This window comes from Ambystoma mexicanum, chromosome 10 (genome assembly GCF_040938575.1).
Source record: "Ambystoma mexicanum isolate Mex_15411 chromosome 10, UKY_AmexF1_1, whole genome shotgun sequence".
NCBI classification, from domain to species: Eukaryota; Metazoa; Chordata; class Amphibia; order Caudata; family Ambystomatidae; genus Ambystoma; species Ambystoma mexicanum.
The window spans coordinates 519,997,227-520,022,490 of record NC_090932.1 but is presented as its reverse complement, the minus strand read 5'-3'; the positions used below and the strand labels follow the sequence as shown (position 1 = coordinate 520,022,490).

The 25,264-nt window shown below is 45.5% G+C and overlaps 1 protein-coding gene across 1 annotated transcript in view; it reads right to left on the bottom strand.

Moving 5' to 3' along the window:
- The window catches only part of PAK2 (p21 (RAC1) activated kinase 2), a 1,353,994-nt gene that overhangs the window by 718,475 nt on the left and 610,255 nt on the right, over positions 1–25,264 (bottom strand). Inside the window, exons 5-6 of the mRNA XM_069618088.1 lie at positions 16,993–17,024; positions 16,330–16,434 (exon numbers count right to left, since the gene is read on the bottom strand). Of these exons, the coding sequence (XP_069474189.1) occupies positions 16,330–16,434; positions 16,993–17,024 (137 nt within the window). The remainder of the gene's footprint in view (positions 1–16,329; positions 16,435–16,992; positions 17,025–25,264) is intronic.

The following is a 25,264-nucleotide window of genomic DNA, read 5'->3' as shown; positions in this document are numbered from 1 at the left end:
CGACGAGCATAGCCTGTCAAACTAATGGGGCTGATCTTACAGCCTCTGTTGCGGGCCGTAGTGACTGTACTTCCCAAATGGCTGTGATTTCTGCAGAGTCTACAGTCACATGAAATCACCATCTATTAAAAAGGAAATATTGGGAACCACACGGTTAAGCCTATGGCTTTGCCAGTGAAGAATGTCTCCTCTATCAAGAAGCAGAGCATGCCCGAGATTCCAGACCTGAACATGATGAACTGTATTATGTATCAGAGAAACTTTATCCTAACTCTTGTGAATAAAGTTGAGCAGTGGGAATTTTGACAATCCTGGAAGAATACGATTTTCCACTGGTTGCAATCAAGAGTGGGGCCTGGATGCATTAGAATACAAAACCTTAGATTTCTTCGCAGGACTCCGGTTAAGGGTTGGTCCACAGGGGACAGTGACATTATTATAGACTGTTGATCTAGTAATCTTCCTGTCTTCCTGAGTCGTCATAAGATGTATAGCTCTCTGGACTCCAAGATTAAGATAGTTTTAGAATATGGGTGTCTGAACACTGAATAATGAAATATCACACCCACGTTCGGTATTCCTTTTTATAGTTTAATGTCCTGTGTTTTCTTGTTTGTATTATGTTTGACTAGATACTTGCAGGGGCTTGGCACGCTATAAATAAGATTTACATTCATGCCCTTGAAGCAACCTGCAAATGAACATATTTCCTCACTGTCTAGGAATGCTTACAAAACGTGAACTGTCTAGGAATTACAAAACGTGAACATATCACGATATCAAAATAAGTAGGTGTGTGCGTTTGCTCTTTGCTGCCAATTCAACATTTGAAATGAAATACAAAAACTGCATTTTCTGTAGTGTCATACGGACAATAAAAGTGCACTTTTGCAGGATTGCTGATGTGCAGTCTTCTTGCTGAAGTTTAAGGAGTTTGTCACTTGTGAGGCGCTGAAAGGGTACTCCTCATATGAGCATATTAAAACTATATAGAGACATGTTATGTTTTATTTATTAATATTGTATTATATCTGAGGAATAGAAAAAACATGTACATTTGACTTTTTTTTTATTGATTTGTATTTCAGGCAAGCCTGTAATTTTATCAAAAGATGTCCTGAGTTTTCTTTTGAAAAGTCTTTCTATTTATAGTTCTAGTATAAAACATGGATCAAGCAAAAGATACTTAAACTCAAGCAATGGCAGGACACGGTGCGTGTGTTATGCACTAAGAACACTCATAATATATGGGCAATATTAGGGGATGCTCGGGGTAATAGGGTAACCCCCATGATTAATCCCATTGGCGCTCAGAAATGGGAAAGATTTTTGTCAGAACGTAATATCGATACAGGAGAGAAAAGCAGCTTTATAGGGAAGATTATTCCTCCTCTTCCTCCTTTCTCGATTACGGTCGACCAACTTATTAATAAAATAAAAGAATTAAAATCATCCGGAGCACCGGGGCGAATGGTTTGGCTAATGTCACTCTGAAAAACAAGCCGAGGTTCTGGGCGGAGCGCCTAAAGATCTTGTTTGAAAAAGTCTTCCGCAAAGGGAAAATCCCAGACTCATGGCATACGACAATATTGATCCCTATACATAAAAAGGGAGACAAGCTAGAGCCAACAAATTATAGACTATTGTCCATGTTTGATTGTACTAGCAACATATTTTCCTGTTTGCTATTAAAGGAACTTCAAAGTTGGATCGATCGGAGAGGATTTCTTTATCGTTTCCAGAGTGGTTTCAGGCAGGGATACTGCACTACGCACAATTTGTTTATTTTGGATACCTTGCGTATGAATGCTAGTAAAAAGGGGAACCCCCCTATTTATGTCTTATTTGTAGACTTTAAAGCGACTTTTGACCGAGTACGCAGAGAGCTACTTTGGGCTAAACTAGAAATGCTTGGCTGCCCTCAAGGTCCTCTTTATTATTTAAGACTTCTTCATGACAATAATACGGTTTGCCTAAAGCTTGATTCACAAGGTAAGATGACAGCACAAGTGGAGCAGAATCGAAGGGTTAAACAGGGGTGCGTCACTGCACCAATGTTATACAATCTATTTGTGTATGACCTCCCCTTAGATTTTTACAAGGTACATAATTGTGCGCCGCGTATAGGGGCTGATAGATGCCCGGTACTGGCTTACGCAGACGATCTAGTTATTCTTGACCACACATTTAGTGGTCTGCGACGATCTGCGGAAGCACTCTGGTTATATAGTAAAAGGAACGAGCTGGAAATCAATTTGGAAAAGACTCAAGTGATGGTTTTCTCCAGTAAAAAGATTGCGCGTATAAGACTTGAAGTCCTAGAACCTGTTATATGTTATAATCCTTCCTATAGATATCTGGGCATTGATTTTGAGATGACCGATGACTATTTGCACTGTATTCAAGTTCGAAAAATCAGAGCAGCTCAAATCACAGCTTTGGTTTATCGTTTTACTCTGACCCATTGGGGATTTAGCATTTGGCGCGGCAATTGTTCCAGCAGGTCTTCGCCCCTATGATGATATATGGCCTTGAGGCCCTTCAAAAAATTGATCTCAAGTGGCTACAGGTGGTGGGGTGTAAATTTTGGAAAAAAGTGCTGGGCCTCCCCACCTATATCCCGATGGCCATCATCAGACTTTAACTGGGGTTGTTATCCTTGAAATCAATGGTACTCAAGAAAAGGACTGAACTTTTTTTGAAGCTCAATAGTACCTCTTGTAACCAATTGTTGGTCTCTCTGTGGCAAGAACTGTGCATGGAATCTAAGAGATCGCTTTTAAAAAACAGTACTGAAAAAGTTCTGCACACTATAAATTAGAGCTGTCGCCAGGATATATTTTCCCCAGCAGCTAAATCGGCTTTGTCAAGGAAAATTGACTTGGCTGACTGGATAGATAAGTATGCCCATTTAGAACTAAAAAAAGAAAACGTTGTGAAGCATATTCTTTAAACATACAAAAAACCTCAACAGTAATTACATTTATGTCCATGCATTAGACTCCAACGATTCATTTTACTCACTAGGATTATCTACCAGTATTAGAAAACACTGGGGTAATAAATAAATTAATGAATGAATGAGGAGCGATGCTGTAGATTATGTGAGGACAAAGAAATAATTGAGACAGTGCTACATGTTTTGACTTGCTGCTCGAGAATGGTAAATACTTACAACAGACATTATGGGAAGTATGTGCATAATATGGAGCATATAAAGGAGGAAATATTCTGGTGGCGGAACTTCAATTCCACAAATTTGAAATGCTTAATAGCAATGTATAATGGTTGGTTAGAGATTGAGAGACTATTGGGTATCTCTTTTTGAGCCAATTGCAATGCTTAGTAATTATTTTTGTGCATAGCTAGAGGTATAGGGAAGGAAATGTAGACTGGATATTTATGGATGTACATAGGAGAATGTTTTAGAGCAGATTTTAATGAATGTATTGAATTTTAGGTATTTTTATATGGTTTTAGTAAGTTTTAGGAGTATTAATTATGAATATGTAATTTGGTTTCTTTTTCTTGTTATTGGACTATGTATATATAATATGTAATCATGTGAAAAGTTTATTTATAAACTAACAATAATAAATTAAATATTTATAGTTACCTATGTTACATTATATATTGATAGTTATTTATTTAGCTATGTAGTAAATGAAATGCAGTGTCACACAGTGAATACTGATCAACAAACTGGCGAGGCCAGGGAATCTGGTTAACAAAAGATATTACTAAAGGTGTACAGGATTGGCCAAAATAAAACAGATACTGTGCAAATTAAACTAAAAGTTATCAGGAAGGATCTTCCTTTTCGTGGGCTAATGCTAAGAAAAAATGTATCCAAAGAAAGTCTTGTGAAAGTAGTGTTCCAACAAGATGTCTTTGGGTCTACTATGTCCTCTTCACAAAAAATTCACCTCCCCCCACTGTACTAACCTCCTCCCCTAGTCCTTCTGAGGGCATCGTTTACACCACCTCATTTCCTTCTGCTTCCTGGAGGTTTCCCCAAGGTTTCCCCTTCCCTTCTTTCTGGCAACTTCTTTTCCACGAGTTTCTCCACCTCGTTCAACACTTCCACCACTCACTCTACTTCACTTTCCCCTATTTCTGTTCTTTCCATGCCCATCTATCATCACTATATTCTTGCAACAGCTGTCCATTCTCCTCCCAACCGTTACCCCTTAGGTCACCACCTTCACCCCTTTGGGCACCTCAAATAGGACAATGCAGGCTTTCAAATTCCCTGTTATCGCCCTCTCCTTCACCCCTTTGGGCAGCTCCTTTCCAGTTTTAGGTGCCTTCTCACCTCCACTCATCCGATTCTTTTCCCCAAAACATTTATAAGCATTTCCAAACAAACACATTCCAACGTGAATGTAACCCCCCCCCCCATCCCCTGCAACCCATCCCCTCACTCTCCTTCTACCTCCCCCATGGTCCGGGCGTAGTCCTTGTGCCTGAAGGCTCCCCTTGGTGAGCATTGGCGGCGGGGCTGCTTGCAGTTCAGCATCCTAGCCTTTAGTTGGTTCTTCCGCCGTGGCTCCTTCATAGTACCCCCATCCCCGGGCCATTCGGTTATTCCTAGTAAGCCCATGCTCCTAGGGCACCCGGCTCGGCGCGCCCCATCCCTTAAGTATAGCAGCAATCTTGACCAGACCACACAGAACCTTTTATGGTCCCCTTGAATGGAGTAGGTGAGCCACTCCAATGAGATGAAGCTCCAGATTTTGCCACCCATTCATGGTCCTGAGGAGGGTCTCTGGACTTCCATTTCCGGGCCAGAACCAATGCCGCTGCCATCATAATGACGTAAAGCTTTCGACCCCCTTATGAAGTGATTTTGTCAAGTGACCCGTCCAGACCCATCATTGTCAGGCCTCTGTTCCCCTTGCCCTTTACACCTAGGACCTGCTCTATTGCTTCCTGTATGCCCCTCCAGTTGTGATCTATTTTGGAACATTCCCACCATATGTGACTCCATGATCCCTCCCCTGGGCATTCCCTCCAGCAAAGCTTCAATGTCCCTGTGTACATTCTGTGCAGTCTAGCCGGTGTCATGTGCCACTGAAGTACGAGTTTCAGCCAGATCGCCTGGATTTGGAGGGATCTTTTTAGTCTGGGGATGTGTACCCATAGTTTTATCCAATCCGTTTCCTCTATTGTGCACCCAGTGGCGGTCTTCCATCTTGTCACGTATGGCCTTTGTGGTGGATCCTCGCCCGCTTTTATGTGTTTATATATAGCTGTTACCACCGGCCTATCCCCTTGTGTCCCCGTTTAGGTATTTTTCGAAGGCTGATAGTTGGCGGGTCGATGCTTGCTTCATGGAGGGGTGTTGCAGCCAGTGCCTCAATTGTGTGTAGCTATATCTTTCCCTTTCCCCCAAGCCAAAGTCTGACTTGCATTGGTCGAATTGCTTCACCTGGTCCCTCTCGAACATATCTCTAACCTTCCAGCATCCCCATGTTGCCAAGCCTCGAATGTGCAAGTTGTGTGTCCCGGGGTGAATTGCGGGTTTTGAAATAGTGTATATGGTGAGGTATAAGAGAGGATATGCACCCTTTTCACCGCTTCATCCCATGAGTCTACGCTATTCCACACGAATTTGCTGGTCATTTTATGGAGGGCTCTGAATAGGGCCTGCGGGACCTGGACCGGGAGGGTTGTGAAGTGAGAGTAGCTGTGGTCGTACCACCATTTTTAGGACGTTAATGCAGCCTACTCATGTAATAGTTAGTGGGTCTTTATCGATGATTTTGGTTTTAAATTTCTGCAGCAAGGCAGGATAATTGGCATGGTATAGCCGATCCACTGATTTGGCCAGTTTTATTCCGAGGTAAATTATGGCGTGATCAACCCATCTGTATGGGGAGATCCTTTTGAGATCATGTGCCAGCTCATTCGGAAGCATAAGGTTGAGGATTTCAGTCTTGCCTGGGTTTATTTTTAGGCCTGGCAACCCTCCCCACCCCGAAGGGTGGCGAGTTCCCCTTCTATTGCTCCCAGGGAGGCCTCCGGCTGGGTCAAGGTCATAAGCATGTCATCCGTGAAGGTGGCTATTTTATGCATGCCCCCCACAAATGGGATTCCTGCTATGTCTCCATTAGTTCTCACTGCAGCAAGGAAGGGTTCTAGGTGTAATGCGTACAGAACTGGAGATAGTGGGCACCCTTGCCTAGTGCCCGCGTGATTTCCACTGGTTCCGAGATTTGGCCATTAATGGAGAGCCAGATGACCGGCTGCCGATAGTTGGCCCTCACTCGTCCCAGGAAGCTGGGTCCAAATCCCATCTTGCGCATGGTAGCAAAAAGGAATCACCACTCTACCCGGTCGAAAGCTTCCTGTGCGCCCACTGCCATGAGGAGAGCAGGGATTCCTCTCTTGTGAGACTTTTCGATCAGGTGCACAATCCTCCTGACATTATCACCGGTCTGCCGCCCTCTTATGAAGCTTGACTGGTCGGTCTGAAATATTCTGGGAATGATCAGATCTAGCCTTGTCGCTAGGATTTCTGTGTTGATTTTGATATCAACGTTAATTAGCGCAATGGGGCGGTAGGAGCCACAGTCTGTAGGGTCCTCATCTTGTCTAGGAATGAGTATTACTTTTGCTTTCTCCATTGTTTTAGAGACGGCCCGGTCTTCACCGATTTGGTTAAACAGATCCATGAGGGGGGAAATGAGTACTTCTTTGTGAGACTCTACGACAAAGCCATCTGGTCCCGGGGCTTTATTGATGGGTAGGGAACTTATGGCTGCCCTAACTTCGTCGTTGGTTTTGTTCTGTTCCAGGGTTTCCCCTCTCTTCTAATGTTAATTGCACCAGGGGAATCTTAATATATGTTTGCTGAAGCGCTAGGGATGGATTATCTGAGCTATATAGTCTGGAGCAGACCTGGACAAACTCACTCTCAATCTCTTTGTTGTTAGTACTAGTCCTACCACTTCCAACTTAAATTTTTAGGATTTTGTCTCGCTCTTCCCTCCGCAACATCCTAGCCAGTTAACAGTCTGATTTATTTGCTTTAATGTAGTATTTTTGCCTAAGGTGCAATAACTTACGTTCTGCCGCCCTCGTTTATATTAAGTCTAGTTGACCTTGGGTGGCCCTATGCTCCCGCTTAGTGGCTGGGGTCTGCCCTGTTCGTATCTTTGCCATAATCTCCTTTAGCCGGCTTCCTCCGGCCTCCATTCCCTGTCCCTTCTTGCTTTCATCGCTATGATCCACCCTCTTATTGTTACTTTGAACACGTCCCACCTGACCAGACGTGTCATCTCGTTGGCTGTGTTAGTCTAAAAAAAATACTCCATTTCTTCTTCCAAATCCCTAACAAGCATGTCATCTTTGAATAGAGGGGCCAGGTAGTGCCACCTCCACAGGCCAGGCGCCCGCCGAGTCCTCTTTAATGTGAGCGTTATTGGGGCATGGTGTGATAACATTATTGCACCAAGACGGATGCCATCCGCTCTTCCTAGCAGCGCATAGGACTACTTCAGTCCACAGACGCGGAACGCGGCCGCACCAGCTCTGGAGCCAGAATTCATTCAAGCAACTATACAGCTACACAGCGCATGAATATAGAAACACACGCCGCCCAGAGCCACAATTACCGGGCACACGAGTAGACGCCACAAGTGCCCCCAGGGCGCTCCTCATTATTCACCACTGCACAGCGGTTGCTGTCGCCATTTAGTGACCTGGCGCCCGACACTACTATGCCGAGCTGGATAAATGGTCCAACACCAAGGACCTGAATTACAGGAGTGTAGGTACCACATTGATGTACACCCCTACTGGCAGAACATGCATTAGGATTTTTCCACATTGCCAAGCCACCGGCCCCTGTTAGTCCAGAGGAGAATTGAGGCTCCACCCGTTCACCCACCCCTCCTTTTTTGAAGCGGCAATGTGCACTTGACGTTTGCACTCCAACCTTCCTCAGGACGATCTAAATAACGGGGCAAGGGGACGCTACCCTTGTTTGAAAACTCAACCGAACCATGTGTCGACGATAGATTGGAGATGTACTGAGGGTCACATCTATTATTATTAGAGTGTTAAAGTGACATTTATTTGATTGGAATGTGAGATGGGAACATTATTTTACCCAATTGTCAGAACATATGTGAGTATGAGAATGGTATGTGTGAGTAATGATTGAATAGGGTGCGGAGGGATGACATTTCTTTTGTATCGAGCCTAGTTTATCAGTTCTCGTGAAATTGTTCACCTGATATGTATAATTAATATGATGCATTATATTGATTTGATAAACAGTATACTGTCTTCTTTTGTCTTGTTGGTCAAAAAAACCATTTTCTTCATTGTGTACTTACCTCAAGGACCATAGACATAACACCAGGTATCCCTCATCTTTTTTACATACCCTCTTCGACACTGGCCATCATCTACGGGTCACCTGGCCAGGTCGCCCTCTTCCTCTCCAAATTGGCTGACCTCTTCTCTCCTCGTCTCTACCTCTAAACCTCTACTCCCCGGAGACCTAGACACCCATCTGGATGCTTCTAATCCCTCTCTGGGCTCTTCCGCAACTTCTGTGAGGCTCGCTCTCTCACCATTCTACCCTCTGGTCCAACACACTGACACACCCTGGATGTTCTCATCTCCTCAGACATCCCCTTCTTCTGGACTAACCACTTTTTGCTCTCCTTTCACCTGAAGCTCTGTTCCCCAAGTGAAGCCAACCACAGCACTGCCACCTACCTTCTATGTCATTCGGCCCATGAAGCGTGGGTCAGTGGAGGCCTTTGCCACTACTTTCTCTTCACCCACTACACCTGCGACTGACGGCCCTCTACAACCTTCATCTTTCTTTATCCAACACTCTGGATGGCCCTACCAAGAGAAAGCGTAGGAATCCTACCTACAAGTACAATTCTTGATATGGCTCTGATCTCACCACCCTGAAAAGCAAGTGTAGGGTGGCTGAGAGGAAGTGGAGGGCATTCGATGCATCTTCTGACAAACTGGCATGCCCAAATGCAATACAGGCCTCTTTCCTAACCAAAAAGAGAGCCGACGTCCCTGCAGCCTCTAATAAAAATGGACAAACTCTGAAATCTGCTAAGAGCTAGCCAATCCTGCTGTCTCTACCTCTCCTGTTCCATCCCAGGTCCCCTGTACGGATCTGGCTTCTCACTTTTCCATTAAAACTCAGGACATCCTGTCCTCTCTGTCCTCTTCCTCTCTTAGCCCCCCTCTGGCTGCCTCTCCCTCTCCCTGTCCCTTCCACTCTTTCTCCTAGACCACTCCTGACAAGGTTTCTAGAAAACTCAAATCTATGAAAGTGTCGTCCAAGCAGGTGATTCCACAGAACCATCAAGGACCACATTGACACCCTCGCTCCAGACTTCACCGATTTCGGCAATCACTGTTGCCGCTGATCCTTCCTGTCTGGCAAACTACCGCCGGATCTCCATTACTCTTTTCCTGGGCAAACTACTGGAAACGGTGCCCATCTCCCAGCTTACTCTCCACACGGAATCTGTTGGCTGTATCTGTGACCATCAGTCTAGGTTCAGAGCAGTCAGAGGCAAGGAAACTGCTCTCCTGAACACCCATAAAGATCTGCTCACAAAACTTGATTCTAGCATTCCATCTGTCCTCATCCTCCTGGATCTTTCATCTGCTTTCGACACAGTCAAAAAAGGCAGCCTGATCAATAGTGTGTGAGAACCTGGGCATCACGGATCAGGCCCTGGCTTGGCTGACCTCCTTCCTCCTGGACCGATCATTGCAGGTCCAACTTGGGTCCTTTCTCTCCACCACCTCTCTCTCCACATGTGGTGTTCCCCCAGGGCTCTAACCTCTCACCCTGGCTCGTCTATGTCTACTTGGCCCCTTGGGCGCATCTCATCTCTACCGTCTCCTCTAACTTCGTTTAGGATACCCTCGGCCTACTCTCCCCTCTCTCGCTCATTCCTGACTACTTATCTACAATTCAACGATCTCTGCCTTAATGCCAGTAAGACTGAGATCCTTCTCATTGGGACCCCCTGCTCCTGCTTTCCCTCACTCTGGCCACCCTCCTTGGGCCCTCTTCCTTCGCCTTCCTGTGAGGCTATAAACATTGGTGTCATTTTCAACTCCACTCTCTCCTCATATCACGGACCTTGCCAATAAGGCCCACTACCAGCTGCACCTACTTTAGGGGGTATTCTTCCTTTCCTCACCCTCCCCCAGAAACACACTGTCTCCAGAGCCCTGGTTCTCTCTAGGCTGGACTACTGCAACAGCCTCTCTCAATCTGCTTTACTCTACGCCCTTTGCAACTAATCCAGAACAGGACTGTGAGACTTGCCTTTGGCCTCAAGCCAAGGGACTATCTCTCCAGCCTTGAAATCTTGCCACTGGCTCCCGGTGGCAGCAAGGATCAAGTTCAAGACCCTCTGGATTATCCACAAGGCTTTCTGAGGTCGGGGCCCGCACTACCTCCAACTCTCTTTTCCTAAACACCTTCCTTCTCAAGCCCTTTGCTCAGCCACCTCCAACTGAGGGTCAGACGCTTCTCCAGGCAGAAAGTGGGGGGTAGATCTCTCTCTCCTCTGCAGGTGCCTCACTCTTGCATAGCCTCCCTGCACCTCTCAAACTTGAGCCGGACCACCTGACGTTCCGGAAGCAGCTCAAAACCTTCCTCTTTGCTCGAGCTTTCTCTCCCCTTCTGACCAACCTGTATGCTGCACTGACTGGCTGCCTGGCTACCCACAGTCTCCCGGGTACCAGGCTCCCCTTGACCAGTAGCCTCTGCACTGCCTTCAGGAATCCCGCACATTTAGGGGCTGCATCTGTAACCCAACAGTCCCCTGCCTTCTTGTACTTACCAAGAGCAGCGTTGCCCTGGCTGCACTTACTCAGAGCATTGCTGCCCATTTGCACTTCCCCCGCCCCTTCACTCCCCCTGGCACTTCCCGCTGTACCTCAATCCCCCTTGAACTTGCGTCTCGCACTTACACGATCTGAATTAAATGACACAAGGCCTAGTAAGATTGTTGTTTTGTCCTCCCTCCGTCGTCCCTCCTTTGTCTTCTCACGACTAGAAACACTTGCGTATAGGTGCGTTATACATGACATATTTCATTATCCCCAGGCAGCTTCTCCTCCAGTCCTCCCCATGACGCAGAAAGGGGACATTTCCTGTTGGACTGTCTTTAAGAGCACCACCAAGGAGATTGCAAACAAACGAAGAAGAGTTGCCTTCTGCGAGAGCTCCCACTCGTTTGGTGCACAAGTCTGCCTGTGTGTTCAGGGATCCAGTCAGATGGTACGCACTAGGATGAATACCATTCTGGATGCACGACTTCCAGATAATTTGGTCCAGCCTGCATAAATGTGACAACCGGTTTCATCCGGTTACACCAAACCTCTCCCCCACCCCCACCGTCCATAGTCTGATGGCCACATTATGGAGTTTACATCACCCCTAGGTGGGTAATACTTGAATTGACTTTGCAATTCACGTGGTTCAGCCATCTTGAATCTCAACACTCTGACCTGGACTTTCAATCATTCGTATTCATGGTGGCCCGGGAATCATGTTGTGCCCATCAAGGACTCTGAATCATGGTATGCACATGCTGGACTCTTGCATCTTAATGTGTTCATTATTGCCCATTGTATCATGGCGTTGCTCACTCCATCTGTTTGTTGTGCCCCTTAACACAATTTCGTCAGCTTTGCATCTTCTCACCTTGCTCTATCAAGAAAATGGGTTTAAACTTCAGGATATTGACATTTTCTTCCCCATTTCAATTGGAAAACACATTGTGGATCCAGCGTGACCGCAGGCTAGCCCTCCCTAGCCCCGACGGAGGAATTCAGGATGATAGTCAGGGAAGGGTCCTGCTGGTGAAATTGTGTGCCCATAAAATATTCTCCCCCTACATCCACTAATTCAGATCTTTGACATGCAGTGGAATAGACACTAGAATTGACTTATGTTGCCATTCCTGCTTCCAATTGGTCACCAGGTGAAGCTGATGAATTCTCAAAGAGCCTTGCAAAAGGGACCGCGAGCTTGCACAGCAAAATCCAGCATAGAATCCCTTGAAAAAAACAAGGGTTGGCATTTCTGATGTGTTCAGTATTAACATTTCCATGTAATGGAGTGCTTGGATTCTCAGGTGTATAATTCTCCCCAGAGGCATTTCCCAGAAGACGCCAATGTATTGTCTCATCTGAGCAGAGTGGACTTTTTGAAGCAGACTAAAAGTATCAGGGATAATGCAAAGTGTGGTGTGAAGGGAGGCAGAAGCTGAGGAAGGCCATCTCGTGCGGATCATCCATTCATCTAGGTAGGGAGACATACAATTCCCCACTGTATCAGATGAGCTGCAACTGCCCCATAACCTTTGTAAAGGCACTGGATGCTGAAGACACTAAAAGGAAGGATCCTTATTTGGAATTGCAGCCATTTCCTGCATTAGGGCCAGATTGGCATCTTGAAAGTCTAGTGCACAAAGCCAATTGCCTTCCTGTAAAGCCCCTAGCCTGTACCAGTGTCACCATCTTGAAACTATCTTTGGGTAGGGATAGGTTAAACTGAGTACAGGACAGTTGCAAGGCCCCATTAGTCGTTTTCATTAATGGTGACGAAGCGGAGTAAACCCCTCTAAAATGTGAACCATCTCCACCTTCCCCAGGCAACAAGCGGTTTCCAATCACATCCCCGAGAGCTGAGGACATTTGTTGTGTGTTGGGTGGGGAGGGAGAATCTGACAGGGGAAGGCGGAATCCATGTGCCACCAATAAAACTGTCCAAAGCTCTTCAACACTCGCTGATTTTCGATTCACTGTCATTTGTTCACTCTGGGAGGGTGAAGATGGATTTCTTGAATCTGGCCTTTGTACATACCATGGTTTGAAACCGAGGGGAGCCATTTAGCTCCTGCTTAAAGCACAGGAGAGCCTGGTTGGTTTGGCACCAACCGCTACCAGGAGCTACCTTTGGCTGCCCAGGCCTACTGATGCCAAACAAACACCTGTGCATTCGGACAATCTATAAATAAGGATTTGGACAGATCTAAATGAAATTATAAGCATAAAGGGTCATAAGAAATAAGAAAAATATGCTATTTTTGCATCTTAGGTGGCAGTTGGATTTGTGGAACACTATGTACTAGCTTTTGGTTTCCCAGTGGTAGCTCCTGCTAAGTGGTTAATGCCGGATATCCAGGTGCTGCGTTTAACTCCTGCACATCTAATCTTAATTTCGATCCATGCAGTCTAAAAAAGTAAATCTAACTGGTAGTATTATCGCACAATACTTTAGAATACAAATATATGCATTCAACATATGTTCATAAATGCAATAAAAGTCATGTTTCCAGCAACGCAGGTAAATCGAATGCAATAAATGATAGAACCAGGTTGCAAGTTAATTGCCCAACTTAAGCAGTCCAAGCACAAAGAAGAATGGTCCTTGTGTCTAAAAGTCACAGGAGTCACAATGTTTCTCCCATTAAAGACGTCTCTGCAGGTAAATTGCAATTCACTTGTGTTGGTGATAGCTTAAAGAAGTTATTCAACAATTTTATTAAGGTAAATAAATGTGTTCTTATACATCAGGTTAATTTACCCAGGTTTGATGACCAAAAGGTGAGTGGAATGGAATGCAGGAGACAAAGGGTTTTTATTCCCAATGTTATCCTATCAAGAACAGGGTGGGGACTGATACACTGCATTTACTTATTCCCCCGACTCAGATTTTCCCAGATATCGGTGTGAGGAGTCGGGGGTTCGATCTTCTGCAGTTTGTTCCAGTGACTGATGCCCAGGAGTTGTGAGTTCGAGCATTTTTTCGGTCAGATGCAATTGCAAGATGCAACCTCAGGCAATCAAGAAATGTAAGACAGTGATGCAGACCTCCGGAATTCAAAGGTTGGAGAAGGTAGAGTTCAAGCTACTGTCACCGCAAACAGACGACGACGGGTGTTCTTGCAGTCACAGAAGCTGCACCAGGGCAGGATCTTTTGATACTGGGACACTGACATTCAGGGAGAAGCAGACTCGTGAAACGAGCTGGCTGACCACCAAAGTTCCAGGCATAAACGCAGAATGGCTACGCTTCTGGCGAGGTAGTCTACGAGAGATCAGGGCAGTCCAATGGACAGTCCAGGAACACTTCCGAAGGCTCAGAAGGGCAGAATCCTCGAGAAGGCGACAATACTAGTTGGTCCCACTAGTCCAAGGGCTGAAGCACCTGTCGGGGTCTTCAGAGATCAGGTAGTCGCAGGACTTCACCAGCCAGACACAGAAAAAGGATGCTGAGCCAGTACAGGTGTAGGTCTTCGGATCTTCAGCAGGGCTGTGCTTCGAGGGATTTTTGGCACCAACCTTGATCTAATGAAATGACGTCCTCGTCTCATACAAAATCCGAGCTGGAAGCAAGTCCAAGCCCACCAATCAGGGTTAACTTCTGGTTTCATATTTGCCCTACACCTAGACTTTCTGGCACCACTGATGTGAAGAGGGACTAGACAGCCCCACCTTCTTTCTGGGCCACACATGAAGGCATCATTGGCATGCAAAAGCAGCAGCTTTCCCACGCAAGTGCATGACGTTATAAGGGATTTCCTGACCTGGCAAGGAAAGAAGACAGGCAAACAACAATATAACCAAAGAAGCAAGCAAAAAACTAGCAGCGTTTAGTAGCCATAAACTGTAAACGTGAATATGCACACTCATAATACTACATTAATGATGAAAATACAATTCTGCTGCCACCTTTAAGCACATATAAAAGTAACAAAAAAAAGCAAGGGTGATACAAAGTATCGCCATTGCCCTGAATTTTTCAATATGCTCTGTGCAATGTTAAAAAGAACAAGAATTCAAAAGGGAAACAGTTTCCCAGTACTGATAGTCTGAAGGACTGATCAATGTCCCCAGAAAAATGAGCAAAAGGAAGTGAAGCTGAAGGCTATAGGGCTTTGCAGCCAGACCTAAAAATGAACAGTGGCTCAAGGTAAAAGATCGTGGTGGGGTAGACTAACGTTTTAATGAAAGGAACGGTTCGCCCAAAAAATTTTATTTAAAAAATAGATAGGCAACAAAAAAAAACAAAAAAAAAGATTGGCGTTTTTTTTTTCCGAAGTCCCTATGTAAACTTTTGAGCAATTCAAACTCAAAAATTGAAAAAGCAAGCACATGGGCGCATCCATTTTGTGAAATGGCTGCCCGCCTGTGCTGGCTTTTGCGGCACTAATGAAGGAAAAGCCAGCCAGCTGTAGTAAACAAAAGCTACCACTGGGTGGCTTTCCCTTCATTGGTGCCGGGACTTGGACGCGGACCGGAGACAGAAAAGCTGCAGCTGCATCTCGCTAAGTGCTATTTATTTATTTAAAATAAGCACTAGCTGCGTTTTTTTTCTAAGTTTTCCGGGCTGTAGGAGCCCGGAAAACGTAGAAATAAAACTGCAGCTTTAAAAACGTTGTATTTATGTTTGCGGTCGCTTTTGAAGCGACCGCAAACATAAATACAAAGTTATTGTGTTTGAAAACGCTGCAGTTTTTCTTTCTAAGTTCAGAGCCAGAGGAGCCTGAGAAACTTAGAAAGAAAAAGCGCAGCATTTTCAAACACAATAACGTTGTATTTATGTTTGCGGTCGCTTCAAAAGCTACCGCAAACATAAATACAACGTTTTTAAAGCTGCAGTTTTATTTCTACGTTTTCCGGGCTCCTTCAGCCCAGAAAACAGAAAAAAAACCGCAGCTAGTGTTTATTTTTATTTAAAAAAATAGCACTTACCGAAATGCAGCTGCAGCTTTTCTGCCTGTAGTCTCCGGTCCCCGTCCTCCGCGTACAGCACCAATGAAGGAAAAGCCACCCAGTGGTAGCTTTTGTTTACTACAGCTGGCTGGCTTTTCCTTCATTAGTGCCGCAAAAGCCAAAGCGTGCACAGCGGCGGGCATCCATTTCACAAAATGGATGCCCCCATGTGCTATCTTTGAGCTTGAATTGCTCGAAATTTTACATAGGGACTTCGAAAAAAATAAAACGCCAATTGTTTTTTTTTTATCTTGCCTATCTATTTTTTAAATAAACATTTTTGGGCGAACCATTCCTTTAAGGGGTGTTAATGTGGAACCCTTGACCCTGAATTGTGACTTAAAGGAACTAAAAGAAAAAATTAATTTTAATGCATACGAAACACCAACAAAAAAATAGGGACTAAGTCTGACAGGACAGTCATCCCCACATACATACCCATCTTTGTAAGAAGTACTATGCCCCCCCACCTTAAACTCAAATAAAACATGCTATAAATAGAAATAACCGTTGGAATTTAACATCATGACTCACTGATTTTGTGTGCTCTGGACGTGGGGCAATGATAGGAGGGGGTGCTTCATCATCATCTTCCTCTTCGGTTGCAGCAGTGGATGGCTCTGAGCCTTTGGCATTCGGCTAAGTAATGGGATAAGAATTAAATGGATGAAAGAATGTGAGCCAATGCTGCAGCTGTGTCTGCACCAAGAACAAAAGCTATTTACTTAATTTTGGCATTATACATTAAGAAAAGGCCATCTGTAAAGCAGCATGGAAGTTCTTACACTCAAAACAGCTACTCTCACAAAAACAGCCATCTGTTAAACATTGATGTCACTAAATTCCCATGGTTCAAAAGGGCCCAGGAGCATACAATCAAGGAAGAACGTGCATCCGACAGTGTGAAGCATGTGAACGGATTGTACACCCTGACGACTAAGAGCACTGCAGTTCCACAAGGTTATAGAAGGGATATGGACTGGTAAAATTAAGTGCATCTAGGCAAAGATATGCAATGCAGTAAATGGACTTGAAACTCTATGGGGGGGGGTGTATGTGTAGGGGTCTCCGTCCACATGGTCGTAGTTGCATATAAAACTTTTGGTAGAATCAGTACAGCCAAGGTAACCACGCTGACAAGTGAGCAAAGAAACTTAATTCCAATATAGCGAAACGGCAAATGTGTAATGTACTTACCACAGGTGCTCCAGAGGGAAAGCCATCCTTATCTAAAGAGAGAAATAAAGACATTGGTTGAAAACTGTCCGAGCCGAGAAATCCACCTAATTGTAGATCCAATATCAGGTTTTGGTCTACAGGACCCCAAATCCTTCTACCAATGTTTGTAATTGATCGATCTGATCTCTACAGGGCCTAAAGTGTCTGATTATTAACATTTGCATGAACGCCATTTTGCAACATTTTAAGTTGCTGCACAGAGAAAATGGGAAAATAGTTAAGTTAACAAGTGGTTCATACCATATCACCTTCACTTTAGAACAAGAGTCCTATTAACTGGCTACAAGTTAAAATTCAAGACCTGCATTGGCCAGACAACCAAAAGAATGTATCTGCGAAAGACCACATATCCCATTGCAGCCCTACAGATAAGGGGTATATCAGCCACTTTTATTCCCTAAAAATTGGCAAATACGCGCAAACATTTAAAATAGGGAGTAAAAATACTCCCAAAAAAAAGACATAGTATCGTGCATCCTGCTTTCACCCTCACAGCTCCATAGTGCCACAGGAAGAAACTCCTATTGTAGGAAGTAAACATATATCTTTTAATGTGCATAAAAAACTAGGTGCAAAGAAATATTACAAAAACATTTTTCATTTTAAACATTTCTACTGGTCTCCAATGATTGACGAAAATAATTTAATGAGGGATATTTTAGCGAAACATTTTTGCTGAAAAAATGTATTTATTTGAGGTTAAAACGGGTGAAGTGGGGGGTGGAGTTATATATATGGAGAAACAGGGGGTTTTAGGGGAACCCCCCCCATGCCCAAATACTCCCTCCCCAAAAACATCCTTTGGTAAAAACATCTTTCGGTAAAATCAGATGAACAAGTTACTTACCCCTAGTAACATTCTTTGAATTGGATGTTCCTCCGACGTATTCCTCATCTTTGATAATTATCTTTCCAGCTTCAGCTGCTTTGGAAACTTTTTCTAGACAGAGGATGCTGTGCGGCAGCGTCGATGACTATGTCCCTCGGGTCCTCCGTCCGATCGTCATCATTCGCAGTATATGTAGCATGCGCAGCGCTCTGACTTCAGTTCTGTTTTTCCATTTTTAAAGGAATTACTAGTGCCTCCTTAGAAGACTCGGAGCGTAGAGTGTACAACAAGTAAATTCTGCAGTGGGGTAGGTTGGGAGGGGCGATGAATACGTGGGAGGAACATCCAATCGAAATAACTTTAACATAGGTAAGTAACCTTTTCTTCAAATGGATTGTGTCCTCCCACGTACTCCTCATCTTTGATAGCCTTCCAAAGCAGTAATAGTCTTGGAGATAAAACAGTACAGATTTTATTGTACAATCTAATCTTGATGTGTTGGCAATCACGAGACTTGACTCCAAGAAGCCGCGTTACATGCCATACAATTGGCAACTCCTAAAGGCTATATGTTCTTACACTCAGACCGTATCGGGTCCAGGAGGGGGAGTAGCCTTGATTTTGAAAAAAAGAGCATACATTTTATATTTCCTACATACCTAATTTCGATCACTGTGAGGCTATGTTACTGAAACTGAACATTGATGCTGTTAGTACCCTCAGTACATTATTATTATATAGACCTCCCATGGTGACACCACTGTTTGAAGAACAATTACTAGCCTTCTAGGGCAGCAGCTCTAAACATCGAACAGCCTTTCTGATGTTGGGCCATTTCAACGTATGGGCAATTAATCCCAACAACCACAATGCTCTGTCCTGGATACAAACTCTTCAGTCCATAGCTTTTGACCTACATATTAAATCTTAACCCCACAAAGGTGGAAACGCATTGGATTGGGTCCAATTAAAAAATAAAAATAAAAAATCAGAAAGTATCTGACATTTTGATAAAGACTATCTGGTCCGATCACTTCTCCCTCTTTTTAGGGTATTTCTTCCTTTAAGTATAAATCCTCAGTTGGGCAAAATATTGGCTCCTACTAAGCTGTTGGATTTTTATGCAGGAGGCCTTTGAGCCCGTAGTGGCTCCACTATTATCGTCTCCGGATGATATTAAGCTGGCTGACGTCATACACGATTTTAGATCAGCAACCAATCAGGCCTTTGATATACACTAGCTCCCATGAGAAATCGAATCATTAGTTTTGCTCTGATGTTCTTCATGCTAGGGCAGCTAAACGAAAAGCAGAACGTAAATGTGGGAAATATCCACCCATCACGTCCCTGCAGAGCTATAAACCTGCAGCCAGGCTTTTTAAAGCTGCAGTTTTTAAAGCTAAAGAAACTAATTTTAATGGTAGAATAATGATGGCGACATCAAGATCCAAAGAACTGTTTGCAGTATTAAAAGAGTTAAGTGTGACCGTGGTTGAATCACCTATCATGGATGACGCTCGTTGCCAGCGCATACACGATGGTTTCACCCAGAAAATTCAATATCACCAGCAAGGTATTCTAGCTCAGATTAGGGCGGCACAGATTATAGAGGAGTTGACTCCCTGCTCTGGCACCTCCCCCCCCCACCTTTGTCGAGAGAGCCCTTTTGTCTTTGACGAGGTCTCAGAAAGAGACATTATTGACATTGTATCCAAGATGAAACCAACATCATGTGAGGGTGATATTTTTCCTGCTTCCCTCTATAAGGACTATTAAAGACCCTCATTCCATGGGTCACTAGATTTGCAAACCGCACTTGTCCCTGACAACGTCAAAGAGGCCTGCACCACACCCCTCTTGAAAAAGGATACATTGGATCCAGCTGATCCAGGACATTATAGGCCTATTCCCATTTACATTGAAAATATTGAATAAAATAGCATGTTGTCAATACCAAAAATCTGTAGAACAACGAAATATCCATGATTCGAGACAATCAGGGTTCCGGGTGAATCATGGAACCGAAACGGTACTCTTAGATTTAAAATCTAATATTGCTGAAATAATTGACAGAGGTGGTACCACTTTACTTCTATTATTGGATCTGTCCGCCGCCTTCGATTTAGTTGATCATAATTTGCAGGCGGACAGATTGATAAAGGTGGGTGGTTCTGCACCTATTGCAGCCGAACGGTTTAAAATCATTTTTAAGCCCCAAAGCCGCTAACATGGTTAAGGGAAACATGCAATCATCTCGAATTTTTCTTACCTGTGGTGTGCCTCGGGGGTCATGCTTGTCACCTTTATTTTGTAATATCTACTCAAAGCCACTATGTTACTTTGTCACCTTGGGGGTTCAATTTGCAAATTATGCAAATGATACTGGTGGTGATCTAATTAACAGGTTCATACAATACAGACTTGGGAAGAGTTAAGAGATTTTTCAGGCAATCCAGTCATGCATGGCTGTGAACTCTTTGGCTCTGAATAACTCAGAAACTGAGTTACTTATTCTTGGCACCCAGCAGAAGTTGAAAAAACTTGAATATAAATGCTTCTTGATTGCAGGAAATGTCATTCAAGTTGCTTAATCAGTAAAAACACAGGTTTTCTTCGATCCTCATCTATCTTTCAAGAAACAGGTATCCCATCTTAACTCCTCATGTTCATCTTTTATGGCAGATTCAACACCATTGATCTGCAGCAAACTCAAAAATGGGGCAGTGCTCGGCCATAGATCTCAGGTGTCAGATGCCCGTAGGAAGCTGCATTGGCTTACTGCTGACCAGAAAATTCTGTTTAAGGGCTCTTTGATGGTGTTTAAATGTTTGAATGGTGAAGCACCTTTATATCTGGCATCCAGAGTTCAGAAAACTATGCCTGCACGTATCCTACGCTCCAGTAATCACTTAAGATTTTCCAGCCTTGTGTATTATTGAAAAAAATAGGTGGTACAAGTTTCAATGCTTGGGCACCTGCCCTCTGGAACGCTTTACTCCTCGAACTTAAAGGATGTATATCAACAGCACAATTTAAGAAACATCTAACAGCCTTTTTATTTGATATATGAAAGGGGTAAACCCTTACAAGTCCATGAAATACACTTACTGTGCAACAATCTAATAGTAATGCTAAATTAAGATGTACATTAATAAAAAAAAAAAAACAATCAAAGCCATTCATTGGCACAACGAGAGACACCACACAGCTGGGAGGATAACCTCATAAATCAGGAGAACCAAGCATTCAAACAGATTAGATTCCTCTGAATAAACCAAACCCACAGATAAGGTTTTTCAGAGTAAAGCAAACCCAACAATAACTCATTGGACAGCACGTGCTAATGTTTCGCCCTCCCAGGCCTTGTCTAGGTTAACAGAACTGATTTCTTATTACACGGTCAATTACATATTAGCATTTAGGTACATAATCCAGATGATTATTTTTCCTGCTTGCCCCTAACCTTTGGGTTTGCTTTACTCAGAGGAATCTAATCTGTTTGAATGCTTGTTTCTCCTGATTTATGAGGGTATCCTCCCAGCTGTGGGTGTGTCTCGCTATGCCAATGAATGGCTTTTGATGTATTTTTTTTTTTGTTGGATTAATGTACATCTTCATTTAGCATTACAATGAGATTGTTGCACAGTAAGTGTATTTCATTAACACATCGATGTCGGGGGCAACCATTGGCTCAAATGGATTATGCGCCAGGGCACCCAACACTATATTAAGGTCCCAGATGGGGTGTGGCCTCTTGATGGGCGAGTAGAGTCTGGCGAGACCCATTACATGCTTCTTGACAATTGGGTTGGAAGAGAAGACCTCATCCTCTGAGTTTCTGTAGGCCCCAATGGCCGCCAAGTAAGTGCGGCAAGTGTCTACCTGCACGACCAAGTGGGCGAGGTGCGCCTAGAAGGAGAGCACGTCGTTCAACGGGTTGATATCCTTAGTGGCAGAACCTGTCCACTTGCCTTTATACTGTGCCTTGGTAGCTTTTCTCCTAGCGCCCTATATGATCTCTAGAATCGGAGTGATTTGGCCGCGGTAGAAACTACTGCAGCCGAAACTTCTGCATGAGAAAGGTGCGCCCTACCAGAAATGTGCACCTTTCTCATGCGAGAACACATACATACTTACACCCACAACACACCCATAACACCCCTCCCACACCCCACCCACACCCCCAACATAAACAAACCCCACTTACCATCATCTTCACGCTGGGTTCCTGCAGCGCCACAGGGTCCTTTTTTCTTTTTTTTTTAAACTGAAGGCTGCAGGGGTGTCCCCCCGCAGCCCCCGCTCACTATACCATTAAGTGTAGTGAGTGGGGCGATGCGGAGGACAACCCCGCAGCCCCCGTTTTTTCTTTACAATGCTACCACCAAAGGTTTGAACTTTTGGTGTTCGAACCTTTGTTGGTAGCATTTTTAGAACTTTTGGTCATTGCGACCATTTTTTGTCGGTCAAATCGGCCTATACCGATCTCTAGATTAGCCTCAGACAGGCTGAGGTGTCCTAGCAGGACCTGCTCAGGAACCACGTTGTGAGGGCTAGTTTCTGTGGCATGGGGTGAAGAGGTGCTGGGCCCATCGGAAGGCGAATGGGAGTCATCTCCCAGAGGCTGAGCAGCTCTGAGAACCATGGCCTGGCTAGCCACCATGGAGCTAGCAGAATGACGCTGAGTTGGCGAGACTCCTTGATCTTGCATATCACCCTGTGTGTCGGTGGCGTGGGCAGGAAGGCATTTGCGGTCATGCTGTTCCACTGAATCCGTTGTGCCAGGAGGCAAAGAGGTCCACATGGGAGTGTTCCCATCTGCTGAAGATCTCCTTTAGTACAAGGTTGTTTAGCTGCCACTCGCAATTTTCCGCTCCTAGCTTGCCGAGCCTGTCCGCCCTCAGGTTGGATTCCCCTTGGAAGGTGGAAGGCCGTGAGCTCGATGTTGTTCTCCAGGGCCCATTCCCACATGCTGACTGCCAGTCTGTACAGTGGGGGGGACCTGGAACCCCCCCCTGCTTGTTGACATTCAACATTCTGGTCGAGTTGTCTGTATGAACGACGAACTTGCCCTCGATAACCAGGAGGAAGGTTCTGATCGCTAGCCAGATCGCCTTCATTTCAAGCCAATTGATGCGGTACTCCTGCCGGGTCCTGGTGCCATGGACGCAGTGGTTGTGCAGGGTGGCCCCCCAAAACCCTCGAGAGAGGAGTCTGTAGTGATGGTGACCTGTGGGGTAGGCTGCCGTTAGAGCTTGCCCGTCCACAGCTTGCAGTCCCTGGACCACCAGGTGAGGTTCAGGTGAAGAGAAGGAGGAACAATGATCATCTCCGCCCGAGAGCCCCGTTCCTGGTTCCACGATGCCGCAAAGTGCAGCTGTTGCCTCCTCATCCAGAGTCTTGTGTAGGGGACAGCCAATAGTACCGCTGCCATGAGACCCAGTAGGTGTTGGTACCACCAGGCCGAAGTCCCTTCTCTGCTGAGGATGTGCGTAGTGGCCCTCTCGATAGCTGTGATCTTGTCCTCTGAAGGAAAACCTCTTGGAGCCTGTGTCCCAGATGAGCCCCAAGAAGGGCAGAGTATGCGTAGGTTGCAGCTGCGACCTCTTGAGATTTAGCGAAAAACCAAAATCGGGAAGTGCGTTCATGAGGGCGTGAGAGGTGCAGTGCACCGCTTCCGGAGATGAAGCCTGACGAGCCAGTCGTCGAGGTATGGATAGAGGAGGTGGCCCTGAGGAGGGCCACCACAACATTCATCAGCCCGGTAAAGACCCGGGGGGCTGAGTTAAGGCCAAAAGGGAAGCACCTTGTATTGGGAATGGTAGACCATGATCCTGAATCGTCGAAAAGAATGAGGATGCCAGATCGGGACGTGCAAGTATGTGTTCTTCAGATCCAGGGAGCACATCCAGTCTCCCCTGCACAATGTCTCCACTATCAAAGCTGGCGTAACCATCTGGAATTTTCTTAGAGGTAGGGAGAGGCTGAGGGTGGAAAGGTCCAGCACAACTCTCAGGCCCGCCTGGTTCTTTTTCTGAATAGCAAAAATCCTGCAGTAGAAGCCCAAGCCTCTCTGGGATGCTGGGACTTCCTCCACTGCCTGGCTCTCAGCGAGCGACCGGATCTCTGCTAAAAGAGTTGCTGTCCCAAACTGTGGGAGTGGAGGGGACGAGGGAGGAGAGGCTGGGATGGGTAGGCGGTACCCCGTGGAAACTACCACGAGGAACCAGGGGGTCCTCAAAATTATGGTACCAGAACTGTGCATGGAGAGCAAGCCTGCCCCCCTCTGGAGACATGTGGACCCGGAGGGGCATGGCATGCCTTCTTTCCCTCTGAGGTTGCTATGATATATAGCATTTACAATGCGCCCATACACAAGTGTTTCAGCCCCTGTTGCTGAGGAGGGGGACTGGAAAAAGCCCTTACTCCTCCCCACCCCCCTTTTTTTGTTTGCGCCGGTGTTGGGTCGGCAAACGGTCAGACTGCCTGGACCTCCGCTCTTGGAAGCCGCGGAACCCTTCATATGTACGCCCCTTATCTGAGCGCTGCTGTGACTGGGTGTACGTTTTGGGCATGGTCTTTGTAAGGATGGATAAAGACTTGGCCGACTGTGAGCCGTTTTTCTTTTTGTCCAGCTCATCTGTGGTGGAGAGGAAGAGGTCACCCCCTTCGAACGGAAGGTCTAATATGTGTTCCTGGACATCCGGGTTGAATTTAGTAGCACAGAGCCAGGCTGTTCTTCTCGTGTTCATGGCAATGCATATGGCCCGGCCAGAGGTGTTAATATGGGCCACGGTGGACTTCATGATGTCTTGTGCCACGATCTTGGCCTCTGCCAGTCCCGCCTTGAATCGCGAAAGGCTCTGCGCCGGACGCTCTGGAGTAAATTGACAATTTCCCACCAAAGCCTCTGGTTAACTGCTGCCAGCATGGCATCTGGGTTAGCTTGACGAAGATGCAGGGACCCATTGGAATACAGCTTCTTCCTGTACGCCTCCAAGATCTTCTCCTTGCCTTGCAGCGCCGCGGAGGAAGAGGGCGAGGACGACTGAGGCTTGGAGTAGAGTGATGCTGCAGTGATCACCGAAGAGTGCGGCTGAGGGTGGGCCAACAACAAGAGTGTATCCCCCGCTCCATCTGCCTGTACTTGGTGTCCAGGGGTCGATAGTCCGGCTGGACCGAGTGGGGCTTGAGCCAGCCTGTTTTGGCCAAGGCGACTAAGTCCTTCTGCATCGGGATCACCGCTCGCTGCGGGACAAAGTGTGAGGACTTCCACGAGGACCCCCTCTGATGGTTGCTCGACCTCAGGTTGAGGAAGGCCCAAGTATTCTACCAGACCCACAAGACGTTCATGGAAGGCCTTGGCTCATGACCGTGTGTCGGGGTCGTCCTCATCTGTGT